Source organism: Lytechinus pictus, chromosome 3, assembly GCF_037042905.1.
Source record: "Lytechinus pictus isolate F3 Inbred chromosome 3, Lp3.0, whole genome shotgun sequence".
NCBI lineage: Eukaryota > Metazoa > Echinodermata > Echinoidea > Temnopleuroida > Toxopneustidae > Lytechinus > Lytechinus pictus.
The window spans coordinates 6,285,943-6,308,350 of NC_087247.1; the positions used below are offsets into that span (position 1 = coordinate 6,285,943).

At 37.9% G+C, this 22,408-nt stretch overlaps 1 protein-coding gene and 3 non-coding genes across 4 annotated transcripts; all 4 read left to right on the forward strand.

Moving 5' to 3' along the window:
* The first annotated feature begins 3,557 nt into the window (after window positions 1-3,557).
* Window positions 3,558-3,630, forward strand: TRNAI-GAU (transfer RNA isoleucine (anticodon GAU)). Its single transcript has one exon. It is a non-coding gene; the product is annotated as a tRNA-Ile (tRNA).
* A 345-nt stretch (window positions 3,631-3,975) lies between these two features.
* TRNAI-GAU (transfer RNA isoleucine (anticodon GAU)) lies at window positions 3,976-4,048 on the forward strand. The gene has a single exon. It is a non-coding gene; the product is annotated as a tRNA-Ile (tRNA).
* Window positions 4,049-5,346: 1,298 nt separating this feature from the next.
* Window positions 5,347-5,419, forward strand: TRNAI-GAU (transfer RNA isoleucine (anticodon GAU)). The gene has a single exon. It is a non-coding gene; the product is annotated as a tRNA-Ile (tRNA).
* A 996-nt stretch (window positions 5,420-6,415) lies between these two features.
* On the forward strand, window positions 6,416-21,423 carry LOC129257934 (ileal sodium/bile acid cotransporter-like). Its single transcript, XM_054896375.2, has 6 exons — window positions 6,416-7,342; window positions 9,920-10,131; window positions 16,313-16,517; window positions 16,776-16,999; window positions 18,575-18,768; window positions 19,403-21,423. The coding sequence occupies exons 1-6, from the start codon at window positions 6,863-6,865 to the stop codon at window positions 19,519-19,521; spliced, it is 1,434 nt and encodes a 477-aa protein (XP_054752350.2). The 5' UTR covers window positions 6,416-6,862; the 3' UTR covers window positions 19,522-21,423.
* The last annotated feature ends 985 nt before the right edge of the window (window positions 21,424-22,408 follow it).

The following is a 22,408-nucleotide window of genomic DNA, read 5'->3' on the forward strand; positions in this document are numbered from 1 at the left end:
TGCGCGCGAACACACACACACACATACACAATAAGTAGACATACAAGGATTATACTGAGCGAGCGCTAGCGCGCGTACCGTGCAATGGAAAAATAAAAAATGCACGGTCACCGTGCAATGGAAAATTACAAAATGCACGCAGTAAAAAATGGACCAAATATTGAACACCTTTCAACCAATCAGATGGCAAGAATCTTCGTTTGAGTTATATAACGCGGTCTATCGTAGCACCCCCTTTTTTGAGAGGTCCTGTTGCCATGACGCGTGACGTCATGAGGTCAGAGCGGTCAAAGATTTCGCGCGCTATTACGAACCCGTACTAGTTAGTTGAGAGCTCGACATCGCTGTGCCTATTATGCTAGCCGGCCTACGTTTATTTCATGGCGTTGTATACATTGTGCAAAATAGAATGAGTATAAAATTCCCCGCGTGTAGAACGATGACTTCCTGCGTGCTATCGTAGCTCGGGTTCACACCGGCAGAGATAGCGCGATCTAGCGCGCGCTAGACCGCGCTATCTCTCGTGGACCACCCCCAAGAGGTGCTCCAGTGGCACGCCGTTTTGGCTCGCCGTGGCTCGCTGTTGGGCGGACCGAAACGACGTTGTACCTTCCACACCGCAGAGATAGCGCGATCTAGCGCGCGCTAGATCGCGCTATCTCTGCCGGTCTGAACAGGCTAGAGAAAGAGAGGAAAAATGGAATTTCTTTTCAGTCAGCAAGTCACTTATATCTTTTTTTAAATGACAAGTCCACCCCAACAAAAGGTTGATTTGAATAAGAAGAGAAAAATCAAATAGGCATAACACTGAAAACTTCATGAAAATCGAAAGTAAAATAAGAAAGTTATGACATTTTAAATTTTCGCTTAATTTCTCACAACAGTTATATGCACATCCTGGTCAGTAGGGGAAGGCGGGGTAAGTTGTGACACTTTTTGCATTTTGCATGTTAGAATTGATATGACTAATGATATTGTAGAAATAGGTACCTTTCCTTTAAATTTGATTCTTGGGAAATATTTTTCACCTATAGATAACTTTCTATCCCCACACTGAAATTCATTGTGACCTTTGAAAAACCGATGTCAAATGGCTCAACTTGCCCCATCTGTGGGGTAAGATGTGCCTCCTTGTGGGGTAAGTTGAGCCACAAAAACTATGTACAAAATGTATGTGGGAAGAACCAGCATGTCAATTTTTTATTTCAAGTCTTTTCACTTGCTAATTCTCTATAAATACTAACATCCTCTAAAAGTAAAAGAACTGTCATGTAAATTTGCACCTTTCTGCCTGCATATCAATGGCTATTCAAGGTTTGTTTCTTTTTTATTATACATTACCATACGAATTACCATGGCTCAACTTGCCCCATGTTGGCTGGCTCAAAGTACCCCAGTCCTAACTTAATGCGATATTTTCACATCCACACATTTCTTATGCATCCATCATGCAAAAGACTATGACAAGAACGAAGATCCATACCTGGACTAACAACATTGTTCTTATTTCTTTATTATATTTAAAGACGTGTGTGGGTAAAAAACACTGATCTATTTTACACCCTTTTTTACTTTTTTGGCTAAAATTTGTATTTTTCCCTCTGAAAAAGTACTGTTTGTTTCAAAGTCGAAAACAATGTGGTGGGGTAAATGGTTATGTAATGGGTCATCAATATATGACACCACCACAATGTCTGACTCATTCATTATTGGCCTGGGGATGGTGGCTCAACTTGCCCCTATGCTCAACTTACCCCGCCTTCCCCTATACAAAATGAGGTGATTGATGACGTCACCCACTCACTATTTCTTTTGTATATAAAATAGGAAATATTCTAATTTTCTCTTCATTATCCTGTGAAACAAAGCCTTTTTCCTCCCTGAACATGTAGAATTACTATTATTCAACATTTTATGGTTCAGTCAATTTTGTCCTTATTGTCACATCGGTAAAAATTGAAATATTGTATAACTCAAAAAATGAGAAACAAAAGAAATGGTGAGTGAGGGACATCATAGACTCTCTCATTTGCGTATCACTGAGTTGTGCATATAACTGTTTTTTTAATAAGCGAAACCTTAAAATGCCATTGTTACTTTCTTATTTTACATCCGATTTTGATGAAATTTTATTTTCTCTATTTACTCAAATCAACATTTTTCTGGGGTTGGCTTGACCTTTAACTGCATGTTACCCGACAAAATACTATAATTTGTCATGTTGATTATTGATTGATAAGGGTTTTACTTTCTCTCCTTTTCTCTCCGCTCGCTCAATAATTATCAAATAAAAATACCCCCTTCCCACTCCAATGTTGTAACCAACTATACGCTACGGACAATCACCCCGGAAAATAAACCCCCACCCCCCCCCCCCCAAAAAAAAGGGGGGTGGTTACCCTAAAGCTAACATGTTGTCTGGAGATATTGGTCCTGGGTATATCATCAAAGGGGACGGACGGAGTGTCTTAGCTCTTAGGAAAAGTTTTCCTGCATGGGCCCATGGTAATTATTGAAGTAGTTTTCTGATGTTTAGCATGAGCAAAAAAAATAATGCCTGGAGGAATAGGGAAACTGTCCTTCGTTGGGGGTAATTACACTGGGGTTATAGCTGATGTATAGAGAGGTTTATTTCCAATTCGTCTAATGCCATTTCGTCTAATCGCCTACTCGTCTACTATTATTCGGTCTATCATCAGATCGTCTACTCACCACATGGTCTACTTTCATTTAGTCTTTTATGCCATTCTGTCTAATAACTAATTGGTCCAATAGCCATTTAGTCCATATACCATTTGGTCTAATTAAACTAAAGCTTTAATTGTGCAAAATAAATGAAAACAAAATGGGTATTAGACCAACCGGTTATTAGACGAAATGGTAATAGACGTAATGGTGATTAGACGAAGTATTGATTGGACCAAATGGTTATTGGACCAAATGGTTGTTAGACGAAATGCTGATGGACGGAATGGCATTAGACTAAAGGAAGGTAGACCATTGTGGTGAGTGGACGAGTGAGCAGTGGACGAATTGGCAATTTACCTATAGAGAGAGGTTTCCTGGTTGCCCAGGGACCGGACACGATGGTGGTTGTCCTTAAGAATGGGACCAATGTCATCTATTTCAGTGTTTGTTATCAAAATTGCAGACATGGTAAAGGGAAACGAAATGACAAGAATGAAATTATGTCCAAAATTTCAGTTGCAACAAATTGAGACTTTTTATCTTTACTGTGCTATGTAACCATCCAAGGGGTATCGGAACAGTTTTGAAAGTGGGAGAAGGGGCCCGAGGAAGGAAGAGGAGGCTGAGCAGAAAGTGAGGGGCTATACACAGTGCAAAAAGGGGCCCAAAAGACAACCACAATCAGATGGGGTTTTAAGTTTTTGTACACCTTTATTTAAAAAAAAAGTGGGGGAGAGGCTGGTCGGATCCTTAACCCCCCCCCCCCCTCACCAGATCTCCTGTCGGCGCATAAACCATTTTTTCCGTTTCGAATGCGTGCAAAAGAGCTTAACTTGGCGTATAAATTGGTCCAACAAACATGCAGCTAAGGTCTGTTAGCTCAGTCGGCAGAGCGTCGTGCTGATAACGCGAAGGTCATGAGTTCGAGCCTCATATAGACCAAAAGCTACTTATTTTAATCATATCTTCTCGTCTGTACCAATTCCGACTTAATACAAAAAAGGAGAAAAAAAACATGATCTGACAGCTAGATTTAGCAGATTTTTAAATTTTATTTTCATATTTTTATTTTCTGTACAGTTTTCAATCTATCAGCTTGAACATTTCACAAGGGTCTCGTTTAACCGTTTACGATATCATTCAACATGATTTTATAACTATATTGCATAACATAAATTATCAGTGTATGATATAATAAGAACGTTGATAGAACATTGAATTTCGTTTGGTACGCACAAAAATGAAATTAAATCTAAGGAAAACAAGGTCCATCAAACGTCCAGTTAAGGTCTGTTAGCTCAGTCGGCAGAGCGTCGTGCTGATAACGCGAAGGTCATGAGTTCGAGCCTCATATAGACCAAAAGCTACTTGTTTTAATGATTTTTTAACCCTCTGTAAAATTTCAGACTTAAAAAGAAAATCTGAAAAAATCAAAAAGCTACTTATTTTAATTAATCATTGTTTTCCCCTTTTTAAAAAGTTTCAGATTTGAAAACAAACAATACGATCTGAAAAAGACCCCCAAAAAATGTGCTGAGATCCTCGGAAGATTTCTTTTTTATTATTTTTTTTTTTCATTTATATTTTTCAATCTATCAGCTTAAAAATTACACAAGGTTCTTGCTTTTCCATTTATATATCATTCACCAAAAATTTCACTCCATAAAAAGTGTTAAATCGAAAAAAATAGGAAGAACCATAGGCAGAGCCACACCACCCTCAACAACTCAAGAATGAGCGAGATAAGCCCGTGAAGGAAGTTTTACCACCTGGATGTTCGTGATCATGCACGACACAGTGTTCATATAGTTTACCAATTATGATTTCTCTTTATATGTTATGTGATTTATGCCACTTTATATTGATGATATTCATTGTCTTTTAAATTGTCAGTTTTACCTTTTATTTATTGATTTTACCAACTTTGATTTTTAGTTATGTGTTTGAAGTCAATTTTCTTGAAGTAAATAATATTCATTGTCTTTTAAATTGTGTTTTGATCTAGGTTTTTAATTAGTTTCAATTCATTCAATGTGATAGCATTGATTTGTTATATTATTTTGTTTGTGTATTGTTTTTTGCTTTATATCAATTGTAATTCATTTATTTGTACTATGTCTACAGGGCTCTTTTGTAAAGCATGCAGGCCTTTGGGCTCTGAAAGGATTACCCTGTTTTTTAATAGAACTGAATGAATAAAATAAATTAAGAAAGAAAGAAAGAAATATAAATGAATTAATTAATAATTTAATAAATAAATAAATAAGTGTTCCGACAGGGGGTGGAGCCACAGAGTCATCAGGGGTGACGACCCCCTATAGGATTTTTCAAGTGATGGTAAATGAAAAAGAGGAAAAAATTCGGTAGAAGGATGAGGGGTATTTAGAGTAGGACGAAAAATAAATTATGCTGAGTAGCGCTGCTAATGGGTCTCGCCCCTTTTCATCAAAATATCAGGCACCCTCCTAAATAATTGTATAAATCTATTGCAAATCATAACTGGATAAGAGCCCCAATAGAAGATTATACGTTTTCACGATGACAATAATCAAAGTATCAGTGTATGACATTAAATACTGAATTTCGTTTGGTACGCACAGATTCAAAATGACACTTAACTAAAATGAAGGATAACAAGGCCCATCAATATGCAGCTAAGGTCTGTTAGCTCAGTCGGCAGAGCGTCGTGCTGATAACGCGAAGGTCATGAGTTCGCGCCTCATATAGACCAATAGCTTTTTTTTTTATCAATTCCATCTATACCAATTTATAAACTTTCACCAACAAACACAACCTGACATAGAAGTGTTGGTATGTTGTTTTTGTTTTAATTAACTTAATTGTACTGAAAAAATTATACCGCCTTCATTTACTGGCTCTCATCATTGACTGAAGACATTAGACATATAAAACGTAAAATGGGAGAAAAATAAAAACTATAATCCGGGTGTAATGAACTAAAACTTTTTGGGCCAAACATGTCGTATGAGGTATATTTTCTAAAGAGCTGCCCCCCATCTGCACGCCAGTGACAAGGACAGCGAAAGTTAGTAAAGAATTGATTTGGAGGGGAAGAGGGTGCGTTTTGCGACAACAAAATATGAAGGACTTCAAAGGCTTCAATCATTACGAACAAAAAGCAACCGATTAGAGGTTGCTATCTACGAAAGCGTCTTGAATATAGATTTACGAACAAGAGTGAGTGAGCAATAATAACAAAAAGTATTGAGAACAACCTGTACAATCGAAGTTTTATTTTTAAAAGGGAAAAGAAGACAAAATAAACATAAGATTCCCCCAAAACATTAAACAAAATAAAAATAAACACGACTCAATCGATATTTATGGAGAAATTTCCCGACAAAGTTACACCGCTGTCAACAACGCCATCGTACTTGGAATTGAGTCAATAAGTGTTAGCTTTTGTATTAAAAAAAATGACATCATAACTTTATGCATCAAGCGGTTTTTGCATAAGTGAAGGAGGAGAAACAATTAACATGATATAAGGTTGAACAGTCCAAGCTCGTAAAAAAATATAATAGGCTGATCACGAGATGAAGGGTCTGAAGAAGAAGGTCGTTATGTCGTATTAGCTTTACACGCAGCCAGCGCCCTTCTGACATGTCTGACATAAAAAACGATCATTGATAATGGGCCTGTATACCAGGATGTTTTGTATCTTCTACATACCTCTATAAGAACATGATATTTATAAGAAATTATCCTGGTAGCCCTACATGCAAACATTTATCAGGTCAATCTTGTAATCGAGGCATTGCTAAATGAAATAATAATTGGGCGTTGTTCATAAGCTTGTGTAAAGCGCATTCTTCTTCAAGAAAAAAATGTTAGCCCTATACTGCGAAAAAAAAACCTCTGAAGATATCGTCTAAGAGAAAGTGTGTTTGTAGTTGATTTCATGAATTCAAATCTCCTCAATATTACAAGACTTGGTTTGAAGCCGCCACCGTGAGAATTACGTTCTTATTTTTTAACTGTTTGAGTTTTGCGGAACTGTCTTTGGGAGAGTCATTATTCAACGGCGATCAGAACTGTCGAAGGAACAGAATCTATCTCGAAGTTCTACATAATTGCTTTGGTAAGACCAAAGTAACTTGAAGTACAGAAGAGCAGCTCTATTATCCTTTAAGGATCATCCAAGTTTAAAACAATGGCTTTTCATGATGATAAAGAGGCGAAACACTTCTTGCCCAATTCATCCGACGTCCATGATGTCACAAAGTCAGGTTGGGATTTGATGACGACACCGGGGGCGACACCAGCTTTCAACAGCGGTCATCATGACGATGGTCATCTCATGAACCACACGATGACCAACATGACCACGGCAACGATCTCGGCTTTGAATGAATCAATGGCATGGAATCTCAAAACGACAACCACGGCGGTAGTGGATCACATGACGACCACCATGGCCATGACGGCGGAGGAGAATGCGACGGGGATGATTGCGGATGTGATGTCGATGGTGTACGGCATGCAGAACGAAACAATTTCGGTGTTGATACCGAGTACCAACCCGATGGCCATAACGATGGGAGAGCTCCACTACGTTCGTACGATAACGACGATCATGATGACCGTCGCTTTTGCGATGGTAAATCTGGCCATGGGTGCGTCTATTGGAAAGGTATGATTACAAAATATGATATCTCAAGTCACTCTTTTGTTCAAAGCAACGTACAAGATAAAAAAAAAAATCAGTAATCGAAGATAACATCATTTCAAAACAATTAACGACGGGGCCAGGTGAGCTTAGGGCAAACGCGCCCCTATGATTTGTCAATGCGTGAAATAATTGGAAAAAAATAAGTTATGTCCAACAAGAAAAGGAGAAGAGTATCTAAAAGAGAAGCATCTGCCTACACATTTTTCAAGGATACAGAATGCAGAATTCACATAGTTTGAATCATTGATCTGGGTGTTTTGAATGGAAATATACACTGCAAAATCTCTGGTGTTGATTTAACACCAGCCCGGAATCTATATAGGTCCACACCAGAGAAATGTTAAACAACACCAGTGTCGTTTTGGTCTAACACCAGATAGGTACTTATACAACACCAATTAGTATTAAAACAGCATCGTTTTTATTCCAATCTGGTGTTGTTTCAATACTTCTCTGGTGTGGACATATATAGTTTCCGGGCTGGTGTTATATCAACACCGGAGTTTTTGCAGTGTACGGTGGCAAACCCTGGATAGCTTCTCTATTTGTTCATTTTTTATCATCATTATTATTTTCCCCTTTTTTTTAGGGGGGGGGGGTGGCACCTGAACCAACAAAATTGTTCTACACTGTTAAAAATACTAGTAATTTTACAAAGTAAATTTACAGGATGTTTACCATTTAATAACAGACGACACAATGATTTAACAAACCAAACATATATATATATGCAAGAATATACAGTGCGTCCCAGAAAAAACGAAACCGAGATTAAGCGATGATTTATCATAACTTAATCACAAATACAATAGACAAATGACCTACCAATGTAAAGCTTAGAATCTCCTCTTTCATCTGATATTACTTAGATTATTCCTCATTCACGCATGAGTGAGCAAAAACAATTTGAAGAAAGGATACCAAAAACTAATTTGGCGGGGGGTATCTAAATTTCAAAAAGAAAATCACATGCCTAAAAAGTTCAATATCTGCTCTTTTATTTGATACCTTAATCACAAAAAATGGTCAAGAAGTAAAAAAGTTATGTTCCCTCGAAACAATGCTTGTATTTCCATAATTTCATCAAATAAACGTGTTTTCACCGGTTCCCCACATAAGCTATCTCCCGGTTAACAAAAGACTTAACGCATGGCTGATCGTCAACAAAACGGAGTGTCGAGTGAGTTTGAACGCTAGCCTGTAAAACCTCTTCATTTTATGAAATTATTGAAATTCAAGCCTTATTTCAAATAACCAGAACTTTGTTATTTCTGGACCATTTTCTGTAATTGAGGTATCAAATTAAAGAGCAGATATTGAACTTTTTAAAAATGTGGTTTTCCTTTTGAAACCCAGATACAGCCCGCCAAATGACTTTTTGGTATCCCCTCTTCAAATTGTTTTTGCTCACTCATGCGTGAATGAAAAATAATCTTAGTAATTTCAGATGAAAGAGGAGATTCTAAGCGTTACAATGGTAGGTCATTTGTCTATTGTATTTGTGATTAAATTATGATAAATCATCGATAAATCTCGGTTTCGTTTTTTGTGGGACGCACTGTATAACGTAGAATTCTACAAGTTAAATTTAAAACAAAGTAAAATGTAATAATCTTTGTAATAAATACCACCGAACTATCGTGTTTTTACGTTGATTACAGTGCATCTATCGCATTAATATTGTTCTTATTTGTAAATTAACGGCAATTTTCATGTTAAATGAATGTTTAAAATGGTGGTGGGGGTTACAGTTATTCAGTATTTTTGCATTTTTTACAGCCCATTGTAATTAAACAGTTCCTACTGTTTGTGAGTCCCAGCTACCAGTCATAATTACTGCTTTTTACAGTTTTATGTTTAACAGAGTATATGTTCGAGAACGAGTCGTAACCCCACAGGTGCCGATATGAGTGGTTTATATAATAAAAGGCATTTATTCCCGCCTTTTATTAACGTATCGTGCTATACACAGTCACATCAACAAAACTGACTCTAAATCGACCAATACCAATAATAATGCATTTCGAAATAACGTAGCTTTGAGCGGTCTCAAGTCGGTTTCGTTGGTGTGACCGGGAAGCATTAGTATTCCTTTCCATCAGGTTTTCCATCGATTTCATTTCCTTTGGCTTTTTTAGGGGGTAGGGGGTGGGTTGTACCTCTGTTTCTGTTTCCTGTTTATGGCAACTCCCTTACAGCCGTAGGAACTCGGCAGGACAGCTTTTTGCTGGTAAACGCCAAGCTGGAATAACCAATTGCCTAGCAAACATTTTACGTCTAGGTTATGCAGTCATAGTGGCTGACGTTATAGACGACAGATATTACTCTCGGGTCTGTTATCAAAGTGGAGACAATGGCAGAGTGGGGATTCGAACTCACAACCTTGCGATTACGAGTCTCATGCTCTAACCACTGGACCACACAACCCGTCTAGTCAGTACTTAGGTCTGCAATATTTAAATAAAAAGATCTGTTTCATAAATGTTCACATAAATTGTTTTAAAATGAAATAAAAATCTGGCTTTATCCCTTGACCAGGTTGAATTGGCTCGTCAATGGCGGGTCCCTGGTGCCGTGTTGGTTGGATGTCTGGTGCAGTTCTTGGTGTTTCCTGTGGTTGCCTTTGCCATAGTCAGCATGTTCAAGCTACCCACACCCTACGTCACCGGGATGCTGCTGGTCGCGATCTGCCCCGGGGGCGCTATGGCCGACGTCGTCACCTTCTTCATTGACGGTAACATCTCAGTTTGGTAAGGCTCGTGTCCTATGGTGGTGTGAATGATGTCGTTGATGATGAAAAAATAAATCCAGTACATTTGGTTCTTCAATCCAATTTAATACCAAAAACACATCTCGATTGCTTCTTTCCCTCGCTTACATGTTTCCTCGAAAATATTTCAGCTTCTTCACCAACCCCAAGAGGACATTGCTGGCACCAGAATCCTTCATGTTCACAGTTCACCCAGTATTATGGTTGTCTTGAATTGAAAAACTATACACCTATATCAAAATCATATATATATTGGCATATTTTGTATATGTTCCGACTCTGCTTACATTCATGGGCGGAAATCCCAGGGGGGACAGGGGGGACGTGTCCCCCCTACTCAAAATAGTAGGGGGGGACATAATATCAAATGTCCCCCCTATACTATTTTTTGTCTTTTATGATGGTAAGAAATACATCATTCTAAATCGAAATAAAACATGTATTTTGGGACGAGATGACCGTACTTTTGGGATGATAACCTTTTTCTTGCTTGTCAAATTGTCCCGCCCCTTGTCCCCATAGGCGGATCCAGGGGGGCCGAGGGCCCCCCCCCCCCCTATTGGCGGAGCAAAAAAAGAAAAAAGGGAAAGAAAAAAGGAAAATGAAAAAAGGAGGGAAAAGAGAGGAGAAAAAGAAGAGAAGGACGACGAGTGCATAAAATAAGATGAGGGGAAGACTTGGAATATAAAAAGAATCTTTCGTGCCACTATATAAAATTTTCGCTCGCGCTTCGCGCTCGCATTGCCTGTTAGATGATTTACATATCTTGTTCAATATGGAGCTCAAATATCAAGCAGTCAGTCCGCAAGCCCCTGTGTTAATGAGCAAATGAGCAAGATTTATCCAAATCCGATAGACCCCCTATTACTCATCCTTTTCATGATTTACAAAACATTGATTTTGATTGATTTATTTTATTTAAACACGGTAAAAAGCCCTCGATCAGCCTATGGCTGTTTACAAAACATGAACAGAGTGGCCCATTTTTGTCTCGCCTGCATAGCAGAGCGAGACTATAGGCGCCGCTTTTCCGACGGCGGCGGCGGCGGCGGCGGCGGCGTCAACATCAAATCTTAACCTAAGGTTAAGTTTTTGAAATGACATCATAACTTAGAAAGTATATAGACCTAGTTCATGAAACTTAGACATAAGGTTAATCAAGTATTACTGAACATCCTGCCTGTGTTTCAGGTCACATGACCAAGGTCAAAGGTCATTTAGGGTCAATGAACTTAGACCATGTTGGGAAAATTATTTTCAAAATCTTAACCGAAGGTTAAGTTTTTGAAATGACATCATAACTTAGAAAGCATATGGACCTAGTTCATGAAACTTGGGCATAAGGTTAATCAAGTATTAGTGAACATCCTGCTCGAGTTTCAGGTCATGTGACCAAGGTCAAAGGTCATTTAGGGTCAATGAACTTTGGTCAAGTTGGGGGTATTTGTTGAATTACTATCATAACTTTGAAAATATATGGATCTAGTCCATGAAACTTGGACATAAGGTTAATCAAGTATTAGTGAACATCCTGATCGAGTTTCAGGTCACGTGACCAAGGTCAAAGGTCATTTAGGGTCAATGAACTTTGGCCAAGTTGGGGGTATTTGTTGAATTACCATCATAACTTTGAAAATTTATGGATCTAGTTTATGAAACTTGGACATTAGGTTAATCAAGTACCAATGAATATCCTGTGCGAGTTTCAGGTCACATGACCATGGTCAATGGTCATTTAAGGTCAATGAACTTTGGCCGTGTTGGGGGTATTTGTTAAATTACCATCCTAACTCTGAAAGTTTATGGATCTAGTTCATAAAACTTGGACATAAGAGTAATCAAGTATCACTGAACATCCTGTAAGAGTTTCAGGTCACATGACAATGGTCAAAGGTCATTAAAGGTCAATGAACTTTGGCCGTGTTGGGGGTATTTGTTGAATTACCATCCTAACTCTGAAAGTTTATAGATCTAGTTCATAAAACTTGGGATATAAGAGTAATCAAGCATCACTGAACATCCCCTGTGAGTTTCAGGTCACAAAACCAAGTCAAAGGTCAGTTAAGGTCAATAAACTTAGGCCATGTTGGGGTAATTGTTGAAGTGCCATCATAACTTTGAAAGTTTATGGATAGAGTGAATGAAATGTGGACATGGGTGTAGTTGACAGTCTTAAGTCTCTGTTCAAATGTCATTTATGGTCAATGAACGTGGTATTATGTCATTATATGAATGATGTTTTTGTGAATGATTATTTTATAGTAGTTTTCAAAGTTAGCACTGCTGCTATATTAAATTGCGTAATGCAGGCGAGACTGCCAGAGGCGTTCCACTTGTTAGGTCTAAATCTCGATTTTTTTTCTGCTCGCGCTTCGCGCTCGCATCAATTGTTGAATTATATAGCTATCCTATTCACGATTACAAAAATTGATTAAAATTTTCCATTCCTTCTTTAGAAATTTTCAAAAATTTTCAGCTCGCGCTTCGCGCTCGTATTTTTTTATTGTTGAAATATGTAACGCCTTCATGGCTAAGTGCATGCAGTCCTTAACACTTAACAGGTACCAGTTCAAAACGTATATAAAAAATTTCTGCTCGCGCTTTGCGCTCGCATGATTAATACTCATCCTTTTCATGATTTACAAAACATGAATAGAGTGTCATGTTCAGTAAATATTATAAGACTAAATCTCGAAATTTTCCGCTCGCGCTTCGCGTTCGCATCAATTGTCTACTTATATAAATATTTTGCTTGAGAGTCAGTTACAAAAAGTGCTTAGAATTTCCATTCTTTAGGTGAAAATGTATTTAAAAAAAATCAGCTCGCGCTTCGCGCTCGCATTATTTGATTGTTAAATGCTAACTGCATGCAGGTATCTTTTCCATCAGTTCATTTCTGCTCGCGCTTTGCGTTCGTAGTAATTATTAAGTTGCATACACATTTTTTTCAGGATAACAAACATTGCCCAGAATGTTCAAATTTTAGGAAAAAATACATAATATTTCCAAAAAATTAGCTCGCGCTCGCATCATATAAATAAGGATTATGATATTATATATGAATTTATAAGAATAAAGCTAAGAAGTGACTAATGAGGACTACCCCTTCAAAGAAACAAACACAAATCATCTTCGAGCTGCCGATCGGGGAAAATATGGATGAAACAAATTTCCGCCCGCCCCCCCCCCCCCCTATTGGCGAAGGCTGGATCCGCCCATGTGTCCCCCCTACCTTTTGTTGGGAGAGATTTCCGCCCCTGCTTACATTATGATAACTATTTCCCCCACTCCCACTATTCTTACTGTGTTGACGAAAACTGTTTTCTATCGATGTTTGCAAATATAGTTTATTTCTATTTTTTCCTCATACAGCATAATTAAAAGTTACCTTTAAAATCTTTTTAACATAATATATACTTTTTAATGTCATCTCGTGAACAAAAGTGAAATACACTTTCCGAGAACTAATTTTTCATTTTATATAATTTTATAAAATCAAGATTATGAATGACTTTTTCATGTCAAATATTCTTTCTTATGGGACATTACTGATTGTAAGGAAAACCACGAACAAAAAATGAATATACGTTATTGTTTACGAGTGTTATGGGGTGTTGCAAAAAACTTGCGATCAATTGCAAGTCTATTTTGGGTCCCCAAATCAATCATATGTCTCGCAATTGATTGCAAGTTTGCATTTGATTGCCAATCTGTTCCTTGAAACAATTAGTGTTTTGCTACAGCTAAAATCGATCTATCAATTGTAAAATTGCAACCGAATATTTGCAATTAATTGCAAATATAATAGTCTTACATGATAATGAAGTACATATTTCAAACATAAATGTATTTTGACATAAAACAGAAATAACACAAATAAGCCTACGCAATAATCACCGATTTGAGTAACTATTTTTATTACGAACTCCCCACCCTTCCCTACCCCCATCCCCTGCCCCTGACCGTCCGTTCCTTCGTACCTCCTTGACGAACCAAGCCACCCATTAACCGATAAATTATGATGTATATCGAGTGGTACTGGTACTTTTGTCCCTTGAATACAAAACTGAAAAATACATTTTTATTGTTTGATACGGCATCCAATATTATCATCATAAAAAAGAATGCAGGCTATATTCTATGACATTTCGTTCTACAATAGTCCTATACCGTCTACTTACACCCTTAAGATGTTGGGCAACACACTGTCCACTGTGTTGGGTAATGTATGTTCGTAAAAAAATGTATATATTCTGGGCAATTATTATCCAGTTGAGCAAACTTATTACCCAGTTATTAGTTTTTATTAGCCAATTTGGAGAGATTTTAACCAATAGTTGTGTGGACAGTATGTTGCCCATGTAGTGATTGTTAAAAATCGGGCCTTTTTTACCCAACCTTTTTAAGAGTGTACTCTGTCATGTCTGTTGTTTTCTTTACCCCCACCTCTCTGTGTCTGTCTATTTCTCTGTCTATCCCCCTCTCCTTCACTCTCACCTCCGCTTCTCTTTATTATTTTTTTTCAAGCCAAATTAGTACAAGTCCATCTTCGTGACCAACATCACCCTGGTTTATCAAAATGTGCCTTCACAGGTCATACAACAGTCGGGAAGATATCCGCAGATTTGTTTGAATTGAAACACTGGATTGCTAGTTAAGAGAGTCAAAAGGGTTATAGGGTTGTTTCACTTTCATAAGAATAGTAACTTGATTTCTGTGAAGAAATTGCACTTGTGCGGTTGAATTTCATTTATTAAAAAATATCATGATCAACTTATGATGTTTATTGGATCCTTATTCTGTTACACGGATATGCCCGCATGTGTGGAAAAGGTGTTATTACTTCCCGGTTTATATGACAATACAGACTTTATATAACTCGAACCTTCCAAAAGTCAATTAATCGTTTAAGTCGAAGCATTTTGTCAGACCAGGGGCCCGTAACACAAAGCTTAGCAATGATTGTAGAACATTTTTCTACGATTGATTGCATAGACTACAATGTACAATCAATCGCAAAAATCAAGCGTACGATTAATCGCTAACCTTTGTATTACGGGACCCAGATTAAAGTCGCGGTAGTCGAATTTCGCGTCGTTCAGATTTATGGGGGACGCCCCAAGGGACTGGACTGTGGCCAGAAGCGGATCTAGAGGGGGGGTTGGGGGGGTTGCAACCCCCCCAAAAAAAATCCGGGGACCATTTTTTTAAATCTTATCTTTCTTTTTAAACTTGTAATTTTATTTTATTCTATTTCTATGTATTTATTTCATTTATTATTATTATTATTATTTCTTTTTGGGGGGAGGGGGGGGGGGGGGTTGGGCGAACAAATGTCACAGAGTCCCTTGCCCCCCCCCCCCCATCAGCTTTTTTGAGGACACGGGCCACCGCCGAAGTGACAAGCTAGGCCAGCGTTGCCGATTCTCATCCCCAAAATCCCCACATTAAAAAAAAAAAAAAAAATTGGGGGATTGTTGAAGTCTTTGGGGATGAAAAATAAATATTTGGGAATGAAAATAATATTGAGTTTTATGAAAAACGAATTTGGGGATTTTCTGTCCCCAATTCTTTGTATCTGTGTTGTTAACTGGCCTTACATTGCAGGAAAATGCAACTTAATTTTACAAATTTTCATGGGGGTTAATTTGGCAACGACCTCTATACCAAAAAGAGTGGTGTTTTAGATGCAAGAAAACGCCATTTTCACACACAGATTTTCAAAAATTTTCCCTACTGTGGGAGGGGGGACACCCCCCTCCCACACCCTCCCCCCTCGCTCGCTCCGCTCGCTTGGACTCGGTCGCTACGCTCCCTCGCATACCACCCCAACCCCCCCCCCCTTTATAAAAAGCTGGATCCGCCCCTGGTGGCAGATTCACCTACAATACATACAAACTCTTATTCATGTTTATTAAATCCTGGCATGCCTGGGGAGCGTTTTATCAACATTTTTGTTGTCAGATCTGACATCTTTCCTTGATTTTGACGGTAAAAGTCGGATAAAATGGGAATTGTCGGATAAAACGTCCGACAAGTCCCTTTAAACGCTCTCATTGTTGTTATGTTCGCATGTATGGGTGAAATAATACTGATATATAAATCAAGTCTATGTCCAAGATTATTTTTACTTTTCATATCATGCCCCCCTTCTTTTTCAGCGTGAGCATGGTGCTCATCTCGACGGTGATATCAATGGGCTACGTCCCCGTCATGCTCCTCATCATCTCTGGTGGAGCAGTGTCGGCCTCTGTCGCAGTCTCCATGTGGGCCATCGGAGTGGCCATCTTCATCATCGCCGTACCTCTGGCGGTCGGTGTCCTTATCAGATCCTGCAAGGAGAGCTGGGCTCACGTCGTTACTGTGGTATACCAGAATTTACTATTTTAGTCATTAGTTGTTGGGAGTCGGGAGGTGAATAAAAAAGGGGGATTTTTTAAGAAAGTGCATGCACACTCTAAAAAACGATCGAATAAAATTCGAATGAAAATAAATAAATGAATGAATAAATAAATAAATAATTAATCAATTAATTAAATAATAAATAATAAATAAATAAATAAAACAGGTCAAGGTTCTCAGAATCCTCACTCTTCAACTTGTCTTCTCCCCTCTTCATTCTAGCTTGGCATTACCGGCGGTCTCCTGGTGTACCTTGCCAACTCCCTCGTCCACCTCATCATCCATACACAGATCTTCCATGCTCCTTGCAGGGTGTACATCGCCGTCATCATCGTCGTCATCATCGGTTTCCTCCTGACGCTGTTCATCGGTTACCTCTTTGGACAGCATCCCATTTCCCGCCACACCCTGGCCACCCACGCCATCTTCCACAATACGTCACTGACGTAAGTATTTTAGCCCTATATAACAGGATGGAAAATAATTTGTGTTGAATCGTTCTCTATATTGGATAGTGTATTTGGATGCATGGATTTGCAGCTGATTCGGTTCCGACACCCAAACCGAGTTTTCCCGAATAGATTCGGACATATTCTGCCGGAATATGGCCTGTGATTCGGATGGATTAGGTGGTTTTGGAACCTATTCGTCTCTGATTCGGGGAGCTCCCCGAATGGGTCCGGAATAGGTCCCGATTTAGCGCAGAATCGCCAAGAATTGACCCGAATCAATTTTGGCCATCCCGAATGAAGCATAATGCCACCTGAATAGTGGCAAGAATCGAGCCGAATGTGACCCGATTGCTCCTATACAGCTGAGTGACGACACGAATGTTGACCCGAATCGGAACGAATATGGCCAAATACGCCAATGGATCTCGGACCGTTACGCCCCGAATTATACGAAAAGGTCCGAATTTGCCCTGAACACTCCGAATGCCTCGCCTAATCCAACCGAATGTCATCCGAACACATTCTAAATCTGGCCCAAATAAAATCTGTTGTTGTCACATTCGGGAGTATTTTGGAGGGTATCCGGCTGGTTTTGAACATTTCAAAACGAGCCGAATTCCTCCGCAAATGTACCCAAATCCCTTCCGAATTTTCTTGCATTCGCGGATGGAGAACTATGGAAGCTTAAAAGTGCCACCCAGATGTTCATATAATCATCTCGTCATGACTACATCTCTTAGGGAAAAAGATAAGATGACGAGATCTCGGATCTCGTCATGTCTACACCCCGTGTGTGAGATGATCAGGTGACAAGATCTTAGATCTCGTCATGTCTACATCGTATGTTAGAGATGATCAGATGACAAGATCTTGGATTTCGACATGTCTACATCTTATGCAAGAGATAATCAGATGGCAAGATCTCGGATCTCGTCATCTCTCCCACAGGATGTAGACATTACGAGATTCAAGATCTTGCAATCTGATCATCTCTTCTAAAAGATGTAGACATGACGAGATCCAAGATCTTGCCATCTGATCAACTCTTTTTAAAGATGTAGACATGACGAGCTCCAAGATTTTGTCATCTCTCACATGGGATGTAAACATGACGAGGTTCGAGATCTCGACATCTTATCCTTTTCCCTAAGAGATGTAGACATGACGAGCTGATTATAATTATGCACCATATGGGTGGCCCTTTTAAGCTTCCATAGAAAACAGAATACTCCCGAAACCACCAGAATACGTGTATTCGGATGAATTCGCAGCTGATTCGGTTTCGGTGTAACCCTAGCTTAATAGAGAGTAAAACGACTTAGATCTCCCTTTTTGATAATTTTCTCCCTTCTTTTCCTTTCATCTTTTTTTCTTTTTTCCCCTTCTTTTTCTTCATCACTTGAAAAATCATCTATGCGGTAATCCTCTGTACCCAGTAGCGCCATCCCGGGCTAAGCAATGCAGAATTTTTGAAGCAATTATGGTGTTGACGAGTAGGGCCTATATGTGCAAACTTGATTAATGTCTTTGCTTTTGATTTTGTTTCCGAATTTCCTCAATTAAATCCAGTATGATCATCCTGAGTACCGTATTTTTCGCTGATCCTCATTGGCGACAACTCATCGTCGTCCCTTCGATCTACGGGCCGATCACGGGCATGTTTGGCATCATCTACATCATCGTCTACCTGACGACGTCGACGGTCACCAGCGACGGCAACCAACATCCCGAGGCTTACCAACCCATCAATGAGGAGCCACAGGGTAGGACTGTTTACCCTGACTAAATCCGGGTTATTTCGGTAGAAGATACAGCTGGGATGGGGAGGGAGAGGGGGTGCTGATAGGGCCTTCTCGAGATCCCAGCCGCGGAACGCGCATTTGCGCCAAAAATCGGCACGCACTGTCTCCCGCCAATATCATATATATAAATTGCATCCATAATTTTCGAAATATTTGATTTGATTTATTAAGCTGATCATTGTGTATGATCACTTTTCTTTAAAAATCAGTCCACGATCATGCGCTAATTATGTTGCCTGCCCTGATATTATTTTTTTTCAGGAATGAAGCTTAGTAAGTCGAAAAAATATTCTTTTTAAAAATACTTTAAAGATCTACGTAACATGATATTGAAATACTCAATTAGGAACATAAAAATTTCATTCAGCACTGTGCAACAATAATTGGAATCAATTCAATTTGGGCTGCAGGGGTCTAAGTCACCATTTTAACATCGCCGCCTTTTGGTGTAGTGTATAGATCTTGCCCCGAGCCTCAATCTGTTTGAGTGATGTATATGTATACACCTAACCGAACATAATTGAGTTTAAAACAATGTGAACACGCGCACAACAATAGATAAGTTCCATATTTGTAATTTTCTTTTTCTTTTTAGGTAATGGCGAGTACATGACGCTAGAAGATGGCGATAACAATACGAATGTGAGGATGGGCGGATTCCGGCTGAAAATGAAAGATTATGAAGAAGTCAACGGAACAGTGACTGCCTACTGATTATAATTACTTCTTATCATTATCTTTGTCATTTTCGCTTTGTTTTGGGGAAGTTACAAGGTATCTCCTGCTGTAATTCACATTGAGATTTATGAAAAAAATATCTTGGATATTGAATAAGAAGGGGAGGAGGGAATTATGTGATAATTTGAAGAATTTCACTTCAACTTGTAAAAATAAAATTATGGAAAGTTTGGAAAAGAATGTAAAAAAAATCACTAATTTATTGTTCTCATAAGACGTCATAAACTACAGCTGTGTCAATGTGATTTCTTTTGATGTTAGTATCGTGGCAATGTTGAATATATCAACGCGTTCACTATACTTGGACAACAGAAATAGGAGGGGAAATTAAAATGAAATAGGGTGGGTGTAGAAACACTAATAACAAAATCTTTAACATCAGATGTTTAATTCGTCTATCCGAGATGTTTTTTTAATACTAATACTATTTGAATGAATTCAAATCATATCAAATGAAAATTTTGATACCTTGAATTTGATAAATTAGTATTAATTTGCAATAATTACTTGGATATTTATAATATGCAGTGGGGGTACCTTGAAGATAGAACATAATTATTTAGGGAAATGCATAACTCCAAGTTTTAAACGGCAGTGTGTAAATATATGTATATTAATTGAAAATTATTATAATTATTCCTTGCTATTATGCCTCTAAGCTTCATGTATTTTCGTGTAGGATATACATATTTTGTGATTTGAAAAGAAGGCCAAGATATAACAGTATTTTTTGGGTCCGGAATAATTTTTGCATGATGCAGTATGTTTTTAATGTATCATTATAGTCAAATCATTGCATTTATTTGTGTAAGTGGCATTGTATAGGCCTACTGTATATAAAGGTGAAAATAAATATAATGAAAATATTTATCTTTTATGTCGAAAGATGAAAGAAACCAGGGCTCCGGTACCCAAAGTGTTACAATTAAATGCAACTCGAAATAGTTATTAAACGCAACCCGATTTCCAACGTATTAGAAGCGCCATCAGCGATTTGCACTTTTTTTAAAGGTTGTGTTTAAACACTGATCGTTATATGAACAATAAATTATCAACGTTATATCTTTGTTGCAAACCATCTACATATAATGATTGCTGTACCGTCTGGTCGGGAAGATCTGAAATCAATCACAGTAAGTTAGAGAGATTACATAAGAGGACAGCATACATGGTGTCTAATTTCTCTTGGGAAACTCCATCTGAACAAATTTTTTAAATATTATCTTGGCCAAAAATACACAATGTATTTTTTAGAGCATCTTGCTTAATAGTTCATAAATGTTTACACAAAGCTGCTCCTCAGGTGCTTTGTGATAAGTTTATTTATATAGAAGAAGTATCCTCTCGAACAACTAGGAGCACAAATAAGATGATAATCAGGGTGCCATATGCTCGTACAACCTTTTACCAGAAATCATTTTTTGTCACAGGCCCATTGCATTGGAATGAATTACCCGAACACCTCCGATTCATAGAAGACATTAAACATTTTAAACGGGAAATGGCAAAATGGGAAAAAACATTTGATACGTAATAGGGACTAATGGTGGAATCTATTCTATTCTTTCTCCTCATTTTGTACATATCTTATCTTTTTCATGTGTATATATAATTTTCGTTTACTTTTAGGTAACATTTGTACAGTATCATATTTTATCTATTTTTGTTATTTTCCATAGTTAATTATGATTATTTCATTATTTAATTTTCAATTTTTCAATATTAGTATTTATGCTCTATTCTTTGTTTATATTCGAATGTGTCACCATGTTTTATATTTGTGTTTGTTTACGAAGGGCCCCAACGAAAACCAGCTTGTTGCTGATTGGGCTACCCTTCTTTTAAATATTTGAAATAAATAAATAAAGTTCAAAGTGATATTGTGAATGTTAATTGTTTCTCTTCGTTTACACCTGTACACCACCTTAATTTCATATCTTCTTCAGATTTCTTTTTATGCGGTTCCTTTTCTTTGATTTTCTTCTTGAGAAGTGTGTATTTGATCATGAAGAATTCAAAGATAATATCTGAATCCTTCTAACTTATACGAGAACGGTGCAAAAGTGGGGGTATCAAAAATGACCCCAGTGGTTTTCCTTAGACAACCCATAGTGTTCGGGTGTATTCAACTCTATGTTACAACCACAGTTGTTGTGATAACACCAAAATTATTTGTTAATATCGGAGCTAAACGTTTGGTGTGTTCCTCTATATACACCAATCAACACCGCAGTTTTTCTTGTGTAGTGTTTGGTAAACAGATAATTTACCTGTGAAACATTGGACACAAGTCATGTTTGATCTACTGAACACATTTTTTTTTTCATTATGTAACTTTAGAATGAGATTATACGGCATTCCGTGACAAAAGTGGACTTAATGATTGTTACTGTTCGACAAGAAAACCATCATCGACTAATAAGCATCTGCTAGAGACCACCGTTTCCGTTTCTACAATGTCATTTCCGCTGTCTTTTGTTTTCTAAACACTGTATTCCGTGTGTTCGGTGACAATTATATACAAAGCATATAATATGCCAACTGTAAATAGTGAAAATCTTAGAAATGATTTTCACTTTGCATATTTAACTTCGGTCGGTATGCACATTGCTCAACAAGGCGAATAGATTGGTAGCTCTTTAACTTATTTTTTTCGGGGGGTGAGATGTTAACCCCCTCTTCCTGAAAATCGTAGTAGCTCCCTTTACCAGTTTATTCATAATTATGAATGTGAATGTCTTAAAACTATGGTGTGGATGATATCATGTTTGTATGAATAAATCTATTTGGTCGGAATTCCGACAGAAATTCAAATAATCACGTATTGTTTCTTGTTAGTGTATACTTAAAAACAAACACACAT